The sequence below is a fragment of the Diabrotica virgifera genome, chromosome 5, assembly GCF_917563875.1.
Source record: "Diabrotica virgifera virgifera chromosome 5, PGI_DIABVI_V3a".
NCBI lineage: Eukaryota > Metazoa > Arthropoda > Insecta > Coleoptera > Chrysomelidae > Diabrotica > Diabrotica virgifera.
Genome location: NC_065447.1, coordinates 7,978,332 through 7,996,395, shown reverse-complemented (window position 1 = coordinate 7,996,395; position 18,064 = coordinate 7,978,332). Strand labels below are relative to the sequence as shown.

Here is an 18,064-nt window from a genome sequence, read left to right as displayed (position 1 = left end):
GCAACTTTCTTAAATAATTCATTGTCAATTGAAATTGTTAAATTGACGTATACTTCCTATCTACTGTCAATGAAAAAGAAAAATTATATGTTGCTCCACAATATTGATATGATATGCAATTATTATACAGTACGTAAATCGTTCTGCTGGACATAGGGAATATACATTGAGATCATTGTGGCAACTACGCTAACCTGTGTTAGTTGAAACTTCTGTTCGAGTACGAGTTTCTGGTGGAATAGAACTGTTAGAACGAATAGAATGAGTGATTTTGAATGCAAGGTAGTCCATAAATAAATCAAAAACAAAGATTATGACCGATGAATTAATAATTTTACTTTAATTTTTAAACTATCTTTTATTTAAAAATTAATTTCCAAATTAAACAGACACAGTTTTCCCATTAGGTCAAAAATAGCTCTACTACAATGTCATGTTTTGACGTTTATTTGTGTCACCCGAAATGAATTGTCAATTTTGAGGTTAATGCCTCTAACAACTATATTGTCATTGAGAGAGCGAAGTTGCCACAATTATCTTAATATAATACAATGTATGTATTTGTGTATCTAAATATATACAATGTATGTTCCCTATGTCCAGCTGAACGATTTACCCACTGTATAAAAGTAAATTTAATTAATTGTATTTTTCTTGTAGTAGTGCATTTTAATAATTAATTTTATTTACTACATACAAACAATTATTAACCTTTTAATAACATAAAACCTTAATATTACTTTTTCTTCTTATAATTATTTGGGCTATGGCTTTGACAATTATCCAGCAACCAGGACTAATATAATTGGCCAATATAATTAAAAGTGCGAAAAATGTTGCTGAGCTATGAAACCAGGTGCCACTTTTCCGAACTTGCACGGTCCCAATATAAGGGGTTACATCACATAACAGAACGCTTTCTTTCCTTCTTTTATGCCCTTTGGAAAATGCGCCCATCTAGCCAGCAACACTTCTTAAAATCAACGCCTAACCAAACCTATCATCTGTATTAAAAAAGACAATAGTGTGCATGCCTGAGCCACCACAAAATGTTTTGGATAAAAATTTCGCAATTTTTCAATTTTTAATCGCTATATGTCAAAAACTATCATTTTTAGAGAAAAATCACTAAAGACCTTTTCTGTTTGGAATGATCCAAAAAACCTAAAAAAACTTTTTCCATGCAAAAAAAAACAATTTTAGGAAAAAAACAAAAAAAACGTTTAAAAATTTTTTGACCACCTTTTGGTCCTGGCAACATGCAAATTTGTTAAAAGGCGTCCTTTTTGAGTAAGATTGTGCAAAAAATCCGAATCAGAATATTTTTCCTAGCGGATGCGCAGTGGCTTTCTGGACCAATAAAACACTTTAAGATTTGATGCTGTTTTTATCATATACAGTGCTAGTCAAAAGTCCGTACCCCCCCTCGTATCTTTTGAACGGTTATACTTATAATAGTGAAATTTGGAGGGAGGAAATAAACGGATGTAGGCGTCTTAACTAGTCATGACAGGTGACGTAACAGTGACATATGACGTTGCAGCGCCACCATGACAGATAATTTTAAATGGGACCTTATGGCAAGTGATACCTCGTTTGATAGGTATTGAAAATACCTATTCAGTCATACTAATTTTTTTGGATATAAATTGATTTTGATTTTGGTGAATAAATGAAATAAATTTAAAATTGTAGTTTCGCATTTAATTAATAAAAATTCAAATGTCCGCCTATGGTTTTTTTGTCAAAAAAGTTCACGTTTTTCAGTTCTCTAATAGTTTTTACGTCAACGTCAACCCTTTTGACAAGTAATAATAGGCGGAGGTTTGAATTTTTATTAATTAAATGCGAAACTAAAATTTTCTATTATTTCATTTATTCATCAAAATTAGCTTAAACTCAATCAAAATTATTATGACTGAATAGGTATTTTCAATACCATTCAAACGAGGTATCACTTGCCATAAGGTCCCATTTAAAATTATCTGTCATGGTGGCGCTGCAACGTCATCTGTCATTATTACGTCACCTGTCATAACTAGTTAAGACGCCTAAATCCGTTTATTTCCTCCCTCCAAATTTCACTATTATAAGTATAACCGTTCAAAAGATACGAGGGGGGGTACGGACTTTTGACTAGTACTGTATATGGTGCAGCGTCGGAAAGCATTAATACTATTTTGTTGGTGGGCACAGCTTCGGGAAGATAAAAATTTGTTAAAACTTCATTTACGAACCTTGAAACTGTATTGTTACTTTTGTTTCTAGTTCTTTTGAGCACACTAAATAACCCTTCGTCAAGATTTGTTCGTGAAGTAGGTACGCCTATTATTAAATTACCGACGTACCTTTCACCAATATTTGTAGTCTCGTCAACAGCAAACCAGATGTAATTATTGTTCCCCACTAGTGTTTTTACTTTTTTCTGGTTTCCTTGTAAACGCAACTAACATATTTTTTTCCCAGAGCTTTCATCCGGCACATGTCTTTGACAGTACTTTTCCAAAAATGATTTAAAACTTTCATTTTGCAATTTAGTAAGTGGGATATACCAGAGTCCACCATAGCACTGCATTAGGTCAAAAATAAAATTTCTGCTGTTCGCAAATGCAAAAATGATAACAGTATTAAAAAAGCACCAAATAAGCACAAAGATTCAAAAAAGGCATAACAATTTAAAAAAGCAAAAAAGCATAAAAAAGTGGTGACAAAATGACTTATTTTTGCATATTTCGTTCATATTTAAAAAGAAAATAGTCCTGCTTGTATTATTTACCATAAACATTATGCTTAAAAATCCGGAGTCTAATAATAAAATACATTCAATATAAAAAAAGTATAAAATATTTAGGTAGTAAAACATTTATATACTTCAATTCTGTATAGATAACACTCCATGTATATAAATCTTACCTGACGTGCAATAGTATTAACTTATTGTCAACCTAGAGAAATAAATCCACGAACCTCAAACAAAAACAGAAGCAAGCATAATGTCATAAAGCTCCCGGTACTTTATAAATCACGAAATTTTTATGGCGGTCCTATTTTCGACTGAAAGATGCCCATTAGACTCGGCCAATCTATTTTACAAAGTACTTTTATTATGATATAGTGTCGGTATTCTTTATCTCTCTGCAAGTCGTGAGTCTTCTTGCAAGGCGGTAAAATAAATAAACCTGCCAGATGTGTTTTAAGTGTTTGTGCACGATCTCTAAGCCGTTTTATTCTTTAACAATAATAATTAAAACAGTAATGACACATTTGAGGACAGATAAAATTGTGTTATGGTGGTTTAAACGATCATCACGGTCGTTCGCGTGCTTCGGATGCACAATATTAGAAGTATCACACTATAGGGTGATACTAAAAATACCAGCCCTTTGAAAAAAATGTGATACTACACCAAATTATGTAATTATTTATAACATGCATGTTATTTAAAACAATTTTTGTCCATGTATCCATGCCTGTATCATTTTAAAGGGTCTTTAGCTACATATATTCAATTTAAGTGGAGTAGGGTGTGAACATCCTGTTCAGCACTGATGATGATCTGTATTAGATCGAAAACGTCCTGCATACGTGATGTAGCCCTTCAAGGGAATTTTAATAAATTTTATACCTTTTAAAAAGGATTTTAATTATTATTATTTTTTTAAATTATTATATGTAAAATTTCATTTAAAAAGTCCAAAAAAATCATTTTTAAATAAAATTTTTTGATGGATTAAAAAACTCATTTAAAATCAGTAATCCCGTAAAATTAAATCGATTCTTTCACAAAAAATTATTTCTTTTCACCTAAACGTGAAACTTAACATATCTTTGATATAAAAACGGTCCAATTTGAAACCTAATACAACATATACTTTGAGTATTAAAATTTTATTTGATTGATTTTGTGTTTAGTATATACACATAGTTTCAAAAGTTATGCATCACCCCTCGCATTCACGATGTTTACGCTTTTATAAATCCGTATCTTTATCACTTCTTCAATGGACTTTTTTTTTAAATAGACCATTTTTGGTTTTCTATATTATTTTACTACCCATTTAATTGACCTGGTTTTGCCAAGGTGTAAACATTTGAAAAATTTATTCGGGTGAAATTTTCGAAAACGTGATTAAAAATGAATCGTACTGTAATTTCTGAGTTGGACCGTATAAGAATTATCGATTTAGTTGAAGAAGGCCATTCACAGCGGTTCGTGTCAGAAAGAGTGGGTGTTTCTCAGAGTGATGTCTCACGGATATGGAATAGGTTCCTGGAGACAAACTCGATACGGAATAGAGCTCGGTCTGGTAGACCCCAAGTTACCAATGTTCGACAGAATAGATATATCAGACTTTCCATCCGTAGAAATTCTTATATGTCTGTACCAGCCCTCCAAAGAGAATTCAGGCATGCTACAGGAGTCAGAGCATCGTTGGCTACAATAAGAAGAAGAATTTTAGACTTAGGTTTGAGGAGTCGTCGACCAATAAGAGTTCCTCAGCTACAACCTAGACATGTTTTGGACCACCTCCAGTGGGCTCAAGAGCATATACAGTTCCGCCAACAATTTTGGAGTTTTGCGCTTTTTTTAGACGAGACCAGAATCTGTTTAAATAGTGATAACCGGCGAATTCGTGTGTAGCTAGTTGTGCAGCTCTTGTTGGCTCTCGCCACACACAAATTCGCCGGTTATCACTATTTAAACAGCTTCTGGTCTCGTCTAAAAAAAGCGCAAAATTCCAAAATTGTTGGCGGAACTGTATGTGTTCTTGAGCCCACTGGAGGCGGTCCAAAACATGTCTAGGTTGTAGCTGCGGAACTCTTATTGGTCGACGACTCCTCAAACCTGGGTCTAAAATTCTTCTTCTTATTGTAGCCAACGATACTCTGACTCCTGTAGCATGCCTGAATTCTCTTTGGAGGGCTGGTACAGACACAGAAGAATTTCTACAGATGGAAATTCTGCTATATCTATTCTGTCGATCATTGGTAACTCGGGGTCTACCAGACCGAGCTCTATTCCGTATCGAGTTTGTCTCCAGGAACCGTGGAATAGAGGAATCAAATGGATTACTCTTAGGTTTTTAAATCCAGAAGATAACCTGTCTTAGGCACCAGGTGCTCCTGTGTCTGGGCTGATCACGTATTCGTGTTCAGCAACCCCAAAAACCTATAACTAATCCGTTTGCAATAATGTAGTACCAAAGACCCTCGAAACTCCAGGAGCCCCTTTCATTGACCTTGGAAACCAGGTGCTTCGGAGGTCGCTTCTGGTGGCATATTCGTGTTTAGCGACCTCAAAAAACCCACCAGTAATTCATTTGCATCAATTAAATGCCGAAAACCATCGAACCTCTAGAAGATGACGTCCCTTGCAGTGGCCCTGGCCACCACGTCCTCCAGAGGTCAATTCTGATGGCATATTCGTGTTTAGCGATCCCAAAAGCCCATGAGTAATCTGTTTAGACGTCCGTTGAAGGTCAAGGTCAAAGTAAAGGTCGCCATTGGATAGCCAGGAAAAAATCCTAGACTACTAGTATTTTACTTGATCCAAACTTTTACATGTTGCCAGATAACCAGTAACTCAGGGAATACCCAGTAAATCTTATAATTTTCCGAGTGTGTGCCTCTATATCTTGAAAATCCTTCATTCGATTGAGTTGTGCCCATGATAACTTTTTATCAGGATGCTTCAAAGAGTATTTTCCCAAAGTATAAACAAAATCCACTGGGACCTAAGTTCCATAAGGTTTGTGCGGGGTACTTTCCCGTAAGCCAAAACCGGCCTTTTTCATGCCTGTAATGCGTCCTTTTTTGAAGTCATTAAAATGACAAAATTCCCAATGATCGCGATTTTTTGCCATTCATTTTTTGGGTAAATCAAAAGCAATCCAAAATTACCAAAAATTATAAATAAACAAGTTAAATACCTACACAGAAATAAACTTTAATATCTTTTTTGTTTTTTTTTATAAAAAAATTTATGACATATATTTTTAGATAAGGCTTACAAAGAAATACTTTTGATCCAGATAAATAACCGGATGCAAAGTATTGCATTTTTGTTACCATCAGTGTATTTAATGGAATACGTCACTCATTCAACTCTAATTTAACTTTTGTTGATCAACTTTAACCCTTCAATTCCATTCCAATCATCAGAATGCGCCTCTAGGGTCGTCTTGTCTGCGGAAATTATTGTATCAATCGAAGAGACCTCAAGTCGTGTATATGTGTGTAATCAAGCCAACAATTTCAGCAACGCCGAGAAAGGCATTCCGTCCGTGATTTTCAGCCGGCATGTAAGATCCATTGACATTTGACATATGACCTGGGCGGGCAAATCTTTTAAAAGCTAAAAACCGGGACGAAACGATTTGTCTATTTCTGTGATATTATGACTGGATGTTGCCAAACGGTCACGAAGACACGATTTAGGCATTAGGAGAGGAAACATCTGTCTTGGATCCCGCTGAACGGGGAATACCAAATAAAATTTATATGTATGGCGGGTTTAAGAGTGTTTTATAAATATCGGGACCAAATGTTAGAGAAGATCGTTTATTTCAATTTTACGCCGTGGTTATTTTATGTTGTCAAAATTTAGTGTCGCATTAAGAAGAGCTCATTTACTGGTTTATGCCGTTACTGGAAGCGTTAAAAAAATGCTCACGCCCCAAACCATGTTATATAGATTGTACGTGAAACCGAACTTTCACGTCGTTTTAATAAATTATTTTGCTTAAGAATAAAAACGGCTAAAATAACGGGATCAGCCCTAATTAGAATAGAAAGTACACATCGGTATCGGACGAAATACAATACCTTGTCCAGGGAAGCTCGGAAAAAAGAAAAATAATTCAAGAAAAACATCGCTAATTACGGGAAAAGAATTTGTCGAATTAAGTGATTTCCATGGAAAATTGTATCAAAATGATACAACTTTCCTACAATAAATAAATAGAACGGAAAAAGTTACAGCCAACTTATAAGTCATTAGAGCAAGAATGTACGGCAAGGATGCTTGGTATCTTCTCAAACCCATTCAAGAGAATCTCTCTCAAGGTTTCTAGTACTTTCTTTGCCGAAAACTTAACCACAACTGCTACTTGCATACCAAACCCCACCAACCACCTTCATAAATTAATTCAGTCGTTAATACTCTTGCTTCCGGATTAATCCGCCTTACAATCAAGGCATATACATAAGCAAAATTATTAAAATATTTTCAGAGATATTTGGACTGTATCAGTGGCGTACTGATAGATCAGCGGGCCCTGGTTCCAGTTGTGATGCGGGCCTGCTCGCCCAATAAGAACACACATTGTATATCAAAGTTTTTAATAAACATTAAATATAAATCAGCATATTATATCATAAAATATATTAGTCCAGGAACCGAAGCTTTTCACCTCGCAATTTTTACAGAATGAATCGATCTGCTTGAAAATTTGAGAATAAGTAGTGGATAGTCCAAGGATCAAAATATATATGATGCCGAAAGGCGCTTTTACCATGGTGGTGGTTGCCACCCCATCTCGGGGGTGGAAATTTTTTATTATATTTTGGCCACAAAAGTTGATGAAACCGTTCATTCTAAGCAAAAAATTTTCTATACATTTTTTTGATAAAATTACTAGTTTTCGATTTATTCGTTATCGAAAGTGTTAGTTTTATATCGAAAAAATCAATGTTTTATCAATTGTACTCATTTACGATTCACTCAATTTTTGCCATAAAAAATTTTTTTTCAAACGAAGTTCTTGGGAATTAAATAACCTACAATTTCATATTAAACATTTTTTCGTGTCTCTGACGCTAAACTTTCTATTCTGAAGAAAATGGCATTTTTTACCAAACTACAAAAATTAGTTATTCGCTTTTAACTCTAGAATGATTTTAAGCCACTCAAACTTCTAGAATCTATTAATAATACATAAATAAAGAAGAATGAATAAGGCCAATGACTAAAAACACCGCTAACTTACATTATTATGCTTCCAACTGGATTTCTCGTATTTTTTCAAAAAAAATATATTGAATTTTTAACCGTAACTTTTTTATTTTTGATCTTAGAAAGTTTAGTAAAAAACAATTTTATAGGTTTTTACAAGATCTATAAGCATATTATTATTAAATCTTTTAAAAATCCTCAGTCGCAAAAAGAGGTGACTTTAAAAGGGTTGGTAAAGATGGTTTTTGCATGTTATTACAAGTGTTAACTGTCAATAGTTCACTGAATTTTGCCGTAGAAAAAATTTTTGCAAACCAGGCTCTTGGGAATTAAATAAGCTACAATTTCATTATTAAACATTTTTTCGTATCTCTGACGCTAAACTTTCTATTCTGAAGAAAATGGCATTTTTTACCAAACTACAAAAATTAGTTATTCGCTTTTAACTCTAGAATGATTTTAAGCCACTCAAACTTCTAGAATCTATTAATAATACATAAATAAAGAAGAATGAATAAGACCAATGACTAAAAACACCGCTAACTTACATTATTATGCTTCCAATTGGATTTCTCGTATTTTTTCAAAAAAAAATATATTGAATTTTTAACCGTAACTTTTTTATTTTTGATCTTAGAAAGTTTGGTAAAAAATAATTTTATAGGTTTTTATAAGATCTATAAGCATATTATTATTAAATCTTTTAAAAATCCTCAGTCGCAAAAAGAGGTGACTTTAAAAGGGTTGGTAAAGACGGTTTTTGCATGTTATTACAAGTGTTAACTGTCAATAGTTCACTGAATTTTGCCGTAGAAAACATTTTTGCAAACCAGGCTCTTGGAAATTAAATAAGCTACAATTTCATTATTAAACATTTTTTCGTATCTCTGATGCTAATCTTTCTATTCTGAAGAAAAAGCCATTTTTTCCAAACTACAAAAATTCGTTATTCGCTTTTAACTCCATTTTTTTAAAACCAATCATTCTAGGCCGGTCAAACTTTTAGAACCTATTAATAATACATAAATAAAGAAGATCAAATAAGGTCAATGACTAATTTTAATTAGGGTGGTGATTAGGGCGGTTGCTTCCGATCACTTTTTTGCTGAAAAAAATAGGGACTCACATTCTTTTCATTATAAGTCACTTAATTTTTGAGCTAGAGACTTCTTTTCTATTTATGGAGATAGATATTTTTAAATACTTTAAAATAGTTTGAACAAGTTATCCCCGAAGAATGCATAGTTTTCCCGTCTTTTGACTTTAAAACTACAATATTTAGCATTTGACGAAGAAGAGCTAACATATAATAAAGTATAACTCAATTACTATTGGTCTTAAAGAAAATTTAAGAAAACGGTTTTGTTTATTTTTTCCAAAGGTACATTTTTGTTAAGTAAAGTTGTTTTGATAAAACGAAAACTTTTGGAGTTATTAGCAGAAAACTTATTAAAAACATTGATTATTTCGATATAAAACTAACACTTTCGATAGCGAATAAATCGAAAACTATTAATTTTATCACAAAAATATATAGAACGTTTTTTGCTAAGAATGAATGTTTTTACCAACTCATTTGGTCAAAATATAAAAACAAATTTGCACCCCCGAGATGGAGTGGCAACCACCCCCATGGTAAAAGCGCCTTTTGGCATGATATAGATTTTGATCCTTGGACTATCCACTACTTATTCTCAAATTTTCAAGCAAATCGATCCATTCTGTAAAAATTTTGAGGTTTTGTCCTATTTTAAGCTTCATTACTTGGACTATATATCATATACACAGTGGCGTAGCTAGCATGGGTGACACCCGGGGCGGTAATGGATGGTGTCACCCCAAATACTAAAAATAAAGATTGTTAAAATCGACGAAAATCCGATAAACGTATGTTTTGAATAATGAAAAAATTAAGAATTATAGTTAATGAAATTGTAGTAAATAGTCTTGAAAAATGTTTCTATCCGGTATCCGAGGCTTGCTAATCGGTTCTATGAGCATTGGCTATAGCGATAATGAGGATAACCTACAGCGAATGGCACAAACTTTCAATACAGTGGCGAAAAACTACAACATGAAAATATCGACAGCTAAGACAAACTCTCTGGTAGTGTCAAGGGAATCCATAAGATGCAAATTAGTAATTAACAACGAACTAATTGAACAAGTCTCGAGATTCCAATATCTGGGAGTCGAAATATGTAGTTATGGAGATGTTAAAGACAGCGTCCGAAAGCAAGCAAATTAAGCCAATTACGTGTCAGGATGTCTAAGGGATGTCATCTGGAGAAACAAAGATATTAGGCTGGAAGGGAAAGTACGCATACATATACAAATCATGTGTAAGACCGATCATGACGTACGCGATAGAAACAAGATGTGACACAGCAGAAACCAAGAGGATACTGAGAACATCAGAAATGAGAACGTTGAGGTCAATAACTGGGAAAACACTGAGAGACAGAATACTGAACGACAGAATAAGAGATCTCTGTAACATACAAGATATATTATGTAGTACGGTGGGGAAGACATTCAAATATTTTTTTCTAGCTTTACTAGCGGCAAAATCTGAAATCATATTTTTTATAAATCTTATTTATGTTTTGTGTTGCTTCATGTTCGATAGTAAGTTAATAAACCGAGGTTATTTAGCCTTGTTTGCGCCACTGTTGCTCGCTTCTTGATTAATTTTAGCTTACTAAAACTTCTCTGATATAAAGCAACCGATACACAAATGGTCATAAACAATTTTAATGCGACCATTAAGTTTGAGAGGGATTCCATGAAATCCCATTCCACAATGAATTTTATAAAGTCTACAACTAACCATTTAGAGGCTATAATATTGGCCGCTTCTCTTCTGAGCCTTGGTATTTATAGCAGGAGGTCTGCGTCTGATACTTCTTCATGGTAAAAGTCACAAAATGTTGAAACAGCTAAATTCAACTGTTCGTGAAAAGCAAAGCAAGACACAAGATCAAAGTACATGAATGGACATTGAACATTAAATAGGTCAAAACATTCTAGCATATCCTTTTGAAGTTAGGCTTGAAATGTGAGTCCTGTATCGGTAGTTAACTCACCATCCATTCCTTGTTTACGTCGAATTAGTTTTTCGTGGGAATGTTGCCGTCCTCATACGTTTTCGTGGCAAAATCTATTGCTTTATGAAGACGAAGTGCCCCTATTCTGGTCGCTGATTGATCAAAGGTTATGTCTTTACTTTGCAATTCAATCTGACAAAAATGTATTTCTCTTAGTACATTATTCCAAAAGAAATGATGACATAATTTCTCATTTGAAGCAACAACACAATCAAAATGTTCTGTCAATACTTTAACTGCCGCATAGAGAGCACTCCAACGCGTTGTGGAAAGTTGTTTAACAGATTCTTTGCTGTGTTTAATAAGCACTTCCCAGGAGCTAGTGGAAGCAGAAAAAAAAATTAAAAATTGCCTCTATGGTTCCGAAAAATGTTACCCTAGATGAATTTTGTGCAAAAGAGTGCTGGCAACATAAATTAATTACATGATCAATACATCCAACGAAAATGGCGTTTTTGTTTTTTGCTTTAATAATAGTTTGTAGTCCCCCATGTACCTACGCCGCTCATAACAGCTGCATTATCGTATCTCTGTGAATGGCACTTCATAATATCTAAACCATCAATTTCAAGCTTCTTGAGAATTTCGTTACTTAGATCAACTGCTTTTTTCCTTTTAACGTAAACAATCCAAGAAATACCTATTTGACCTCGACTTTTCTCGATTTCGTGTGTTCATAAATTAATATCCAATTGTATTTTGATTGTAAAGTGAGTAAAGTTACAAATTAACGATTCGTTCTTTTTGTGATCGGGTCTCTTGGGTGTCACCCCCGAAAGGGTGACACCCGGGGCGGACCGCCCCCTCCGCCCCACCCTAACTACGCCACTGCATATACATATTTATAAAAACTCAAGCTAATTTATAGTCCATTTACTCAGAACTTTTGCTGTAATTTTAAGAATACCGCTTGGATTGACATGCAATTTGGCGTACACATGGCTAACATGTCAAAGAAAAAAAGTGATATTGTGCCGATGGGTACCTTTGCCCTGGGGGTGAGTTTCACCTCTTCTCAGGGGTGAAAAAACATACGTTTAAGATAAGTCAGGAATTGAATAAACTGATTAATAATTCTAAGCAACTTTAGTTCTATAGTGTTTTTTCACTATAAGTTAATACTTTTGAGTTATTTGCGGGTGAATATGGTTATTTTTCAACAAAAAAAAAACATGTTTTAAGACTGTTTTTCTCAAATAACTCAAAAAGTAAGTATTTTATCGAAAAAAATTATCTTAGTAGAAATATAGCTTATAAAAAAGAAAACATTATGTATATACGAAGCCTGTAGACCCAATGGGAGCAGATTTGTTGGTAATAGAAGGTAGGTTCTTATTCGTCAAATTTCAAATAAAATATTTCAACTTGAAATAACCAAAAAATGAAGCAATTTTAGGAAAAAACTCATCGCAACTTTCTTAAAGTGTTTAAAAAGCTTTTTTATGAAAGTTTCTAGCATCAAAATTAAGTATGTAGCGCTCAAAATAAATTTTATCTCTTGTAGTTATTGGTGATATGTACCAAAAATCGCAAGTAGTAAAAAAATATTTTTAAATAATTATATTATAGGTTTTGCTGTTGTATTTTGGACTTTTTATTTTCCTGAAGACAAAACTTGGTTAAAATATGGCTGTTCAAAATTTGCATACACTGGTGATTAGTGACTCGCTTAAGCCCATTTACCTGCAGCCTTTTCAAAAATAAGCACTTTGAACCAATGAATCTTACAGATGTTGTAAACAATAAAAAGTAAAGTAATTTCTGAAGCGGTAACGATTAATTTAATTTTGGATGCTAATATTTGGGAGTGATTTCACGATTTTTTTACCAACAAAAAAATGGACCAACATTCCTTTGATCGTAACTTACTTACTTTTGATGTTACAAACTTTTTTAAAAAACAAAAATAAAGCTTTTTTCAAATATTTTAAAAAATTTGAGTTTTCCCCGAAAATTGCTTGATTTTTTTGGTTATTTCACGTTGAAATATTCGATTTGGAATTTGACTAGTAAGAACTCACTTTTCATTACCTACAATTGTGCTTCTACTGGGTCTACAGACCTTATACATACACAATTTTTTTTCACTTTTTTATAAGCTATATTTTTGCTAATAATAATAAAAATGGTATAGAAAAAAGTTGTTTAGAATTAGTCAGTTCATCCAGTTCCGGACTTATCCAGTCCCTGTGTTTCTTAATAAATATTGTTTTTAAATTTTTTGATTTTGATATTGGTAGGTATTCTTCGTTTTTATTTATAAGTACCAACACAAAAATTAAAATTTATTAAACAGTTAGAATTCCTAGTGTGTACTGTTTTGTGGTTCAAAATGCCCATATCAAGTAAGAAACAAAAGAAGCAAAAAGGCCGCTAGAGCGGGCCCCTGTGGGGCCCGGGCCCTGGTTCCACGGAACTCGCGGAACCATGCTCAGTAGACTCAGTACGCCACTGGACTGTATTATAGGCGTTGTTCAAATTAATTAGGAGAGGTAATTATGTTATACAGACTATAAGTTAAGTTTATAAAAAGGCTTACCAATATGTATAACTGTTATTTTACTCGCGCATCGAGAATCATTAGGTACATAGGCTGGTTTCACATGCGGTAGTTTAGTAACAACATAATTATTATAAATGCTTTGGATAGGAGTAATATACAGACAACTAGTAGGCCTCCAATTTTTTAACGCACCACTAACGTGTCGTGTACTTAGATTTTTTGCATTTGATGTTTATACTTTGTGCACGACCGGTATCATCACATTTTTTAGTTACTGTTCGTCAACATGACCATGACCATCTAGATTCCCTGACTTTAACTCCGTCGACTGTTCCATATGCAGTCGATAGAAAGAAATAAAGAATTAATTGACAGAATTATTGATTCTTGTTGATTTTACAGACAATGTATTCTAACCTGCTGTATAATCTTATACTTTCATAATTTTCATGTTAATTAAACTTACCATTTGAGGCATTAAATCTCTGTAGAGGTTCACTGAACTGCTGCAGCCTCTCACAAACGAATTGATTTGTTGCACTATTCTGAAACAAGAACAGAAATCAGCATTACAAAAAATTAAACCAAAAAGCCCTGATCTTACAAAAACTGAAAAATATACCTGACCCATCACTAACATACTGGTTTTCCAGTCATCTTTGTTCCACTTTAATAATTCTATTCTAACAGTCAACCTACTTATTCCTGTCTTTTCTAACATTGTCTACATTCATTATCATTCAGATAAGATAACATTGAATAATGCTTTATGACTCTTTAGTAGAACTGGTCGAGGCACATAGCTAGAATGTCGGATAACAGATGGACACCGCGAATAATACACTGGAGACCAAGACAAGAAGCATATAGAGAGGTAGAGGTCGTCTGCCAACAAGATGGTCTGATGACATAAAAGGATCGACAAAAATTGGATGCAAAAATAGCACAAAACAGAAATACTTGGAAAATACTGAGGGAGACCTATATTCAGCAGTGGATAGATCCGGGTTGAATGATGATATGAAACATGTAGAATTCATATTTCTAAATTAGCTTGATCACTTAAAAGTAGACTTTTTTCAGGTACATACTTGTATTACAATATTGTTTTATTTAATTTTTTTTTTCAAAATATTTTCGCAAACTACTATATTCCTCAGACATGCCTTAAATTGACTTATGCCACTTTTATTTTCACCTGCTCACATCATGTATGCTACAGCAATTAGATAAACAATTAACAAATTTAATCTAAAACACGATAAGTTTTAAATAAATTAAATCGTATTCAAACCCTAGAGTAAAATTTGCAGAGTCTGATAAATATTTTCTATTCTTTATTTTTAGAGCGTGACAGGACTTTAAAAAGCAGTATTTTAAGAGAATTTTCTTTTGAATCTTACAGTTCCATTACGAGGCCACCTCAAATTCGCTGTTAAATAAGATTGTCACTGAAGTTCTTATTTTCTTTTCTTGTTCTGCAAGAAAAGCTTCTTACTACTACAAGGGATTTACCGAATTTTGATAGTTTCATTTCAATTGTACTGAGATTTTAATATTCTCAGTGTTTAGTAAAGTAAGAGGTACACTGGCGAAGCGTCCGTGTAACCACTGTTACCATTGGTAACAGTTAAAAATCTTGCAATAAATATTTTATGACTGTTGTGAAATAATTCCATTTATATTTTTTACTAACAGAAATATTTGTTAATAGTACCTAATTCAGTAAATAGCCAACTAGACGCACGAAAATATTGGCGAGATAAATGAATTGCACTTTATTATATGCTGTTACCAATACTGCCAGTGGTAACGCAGGAGAAACCTCGCTATCGCTCGGGACTAGCTCGTTTCTGAAAATTTTGAAGGAGCGACGGCTCTGTTCGAGCGACGAGAGACGGCGCGCGGGCACGCTGTGTATATCAGTATTGTCACCATTTTGAGGATTGGTAACATTAGTTTAGTACCTATTACAGATTACAGTGTGCGTGCATTTAAACATGGAAGAGTGTTGCTACAAGGTTGCTACGTATTGCGTAATTGATCAACTACTTGAAAAGTTATTCTCCTTGTATATTTTTTTTATATACAATTTTGAAGAAAAAAAAATGATATTATCGAAAATGGAAGAATTAAAATATGAACAATAGTTTTCAAAATCTATTCTTTTTATTACTTGTTCATTTTTTTATGTTAATTTTATGGTAGAATAATACAGCGTGTGTGAATAATAATTTAATGTTATTTTTTATTATCTTGTAAATGGTAAGGAATAAAAATTTCATATTTTGTAGTTATGTATAACTTTACACACCCTATCAAAATAGCTATCAAAATGACAGTATTGCCATTTAAGAAAATCAATGATGACGCCATATCTCTAAATTGGGACACCCTGTATACATTATTATTGTATGAAAAAAATTTCCATTTGAAATACTAATCGACAGATTTAGTCATTTAAAAAAAACCAATTAGTATTTAAACTATTGAATTTATTCCAAATTACAGACACGACTTTGTTATTTTTTATTATCTTGTAAATGGTAAGGAATAAAAATTTGATATTTTGCAGTTATGTATAACTTTACACACCCTATCCAAATAGCTATCAAAATGACAGTATTGCCATTTAAGAAAATCAACGATGACGTCATATCTCTAAATTGGGACACCCTGCATACATTATTATTGTATGAAAAAAATTTCCATTTGAAACACTAATCGACAGATTTAGTCATTTTTCAAAAAAACAATTAGTATTTGAACTATTGAATTTATTCCATTTGGCTGACACACAGTGTATGTTTAGATTGTTTATTATTTATTGTTATACCTGTTACATATACATAATTACATACATATAATTTGGGAATAGTGATTTGTTTAATTTTATCCCACAGGATTGAAAACAAAAACTTATATTTGGGAGGTTCAAAATATTTTTTTTTAAATAAGATTTTTTTACACCTGGTTTGGGAACACTTTAGAAAAAGTCACGCGTCGCCACTGAAGAGGTAAGGAAAATAAGAACTGATTTAGAATTTGAAAATAGGAGTTTTCTGGGCTGAATTTTATATAGAATATTCAGATGCTGTTTTAAAACCATAAGCTCCTGAATTTAATATTCAGCAGGTGTTAGGGATCTTATGGCATTCTGTATACCTTTTATGATGCAAACACATAAATTAGTGTTGCCCAAATGCAAAAACAAGACGAGACTTATATAGTCTTGGTCTGGCGCCAATACACCTGGTTTTGTTCTTGGTCTTGGTATTGCGCTCCCGGTCTTGTTCTTGGTTTTCCAGCAAGAGTCTTGCAAGTCTCGCAGTTACGTAACAGAGTGTACATTTTAAGCTTTAATTAACATAGCCATAGTAAAGACCAACCAAATGAATAAATGTCTACACAACTGACACCGGGTTAGTTTTTAATCTTTCTATGTTGGCAAAATTTACACAAAGCAATTTGGGATGCATGAATGATTTTGAAAAACTCATCAAATTTGATTTTAGGTCTTTTAGATCTATGACTCCAACTCTCTTTACTGCAACTCAATACTCTAATTACCGAATACCAAACCAAGAACTGATGACATTCGAACCCACGATCTTTGAATCCAGAGATAGGCTCTCTTACCACTGAGCCACGGAGAGGGTAAACCGAGAATTATAAAATATAGGTATCATTACTTCGTTAGATACTTTAAATATTTCGGTATTTTGTTTACACGGTAGCCGGCATTATCTGTTATTATTTGTTTCGTGCTTTGAATATTAGCCGCGCTCTTTCAGCTAATTTTGTTCCGAATGATCTCATCGCACACTCTGCAGAAACGATTATTTTTTATCGGCTACGAAGGTAACAAAGAAAAAGACGTCTTTGCTGAACATCTTACGAGTGTATTTCAAACCGAGCCACCAGACCCTGATGAAGAAGTGGAAGAACTAATTAGCACAGCATGTCAAATGTCCCTTCCAATCAAAAGTTTTTCTCCTATAGAAGTCAAGAAAGAAATAACCAAACTAAACTCATGAAAGGCTCCAGGTTATGACTTAATCTCAGCACAAGCACGAAAACAACTTCCTCCTAAGGCCATCATTATGCTAACGGTAATATTTAATCGCATGCTAAGCTTATCATACTTTACAAAAATATGGAAATTTGCAGAAATCATAATGATCCCTAAGCCAGGCAAAGCGCTCAATGAAGTAACATCTTATCGACCCATCAGCCTATTCCCAATCGTTAGCAAAATTTTTGATTGATTGCTGCTACAAAGAATATACGCAGATCATGAATTCCTAACATTACTACCAGAACATCAGTTTGGTTTTCGGGAAAATCACTCTACTACACAACAAGTCCATCGAATAGTAAATGAAATATCAAAAACTTTCGAAAAAAGGAAATATTGCAACGCTGTATTCCTAGAAATCTCACAAGCGTTTGACAAAGTTTGGCAGAGATGTCTGCTTTACAAAGTAAAATTAGCACTAT

The 18,064-nt window shown here is 33.3% G+C and overlaps 1 protein-coding gene across 4 annotated transcripts in view; it reads right to left on the bottom strand.

The window, feature by feature from the left end:
- LOC114338024 (transcription factor SUM-1) overlaps nt 1-18,064 on the bottom strand; it is a 182,735-nt gene that overhangs the window by 84,607 nt on the left and 80,064 nt on the right. For all 4 annotated transcript variants that reach the window (XM_050651260.1, XM_050651259.1, XM_050651258.1 and 1 more), the window contains exon 5: nt 14,031-14,109. In XM_050651260.1, the coding sequence (XP_050507217.1) occupies nt 14,031-14,109 (79 nt within the window). The remainder of the gene's footprint in view (nt 1-14,030; nt 14,110-18,064) is intronic.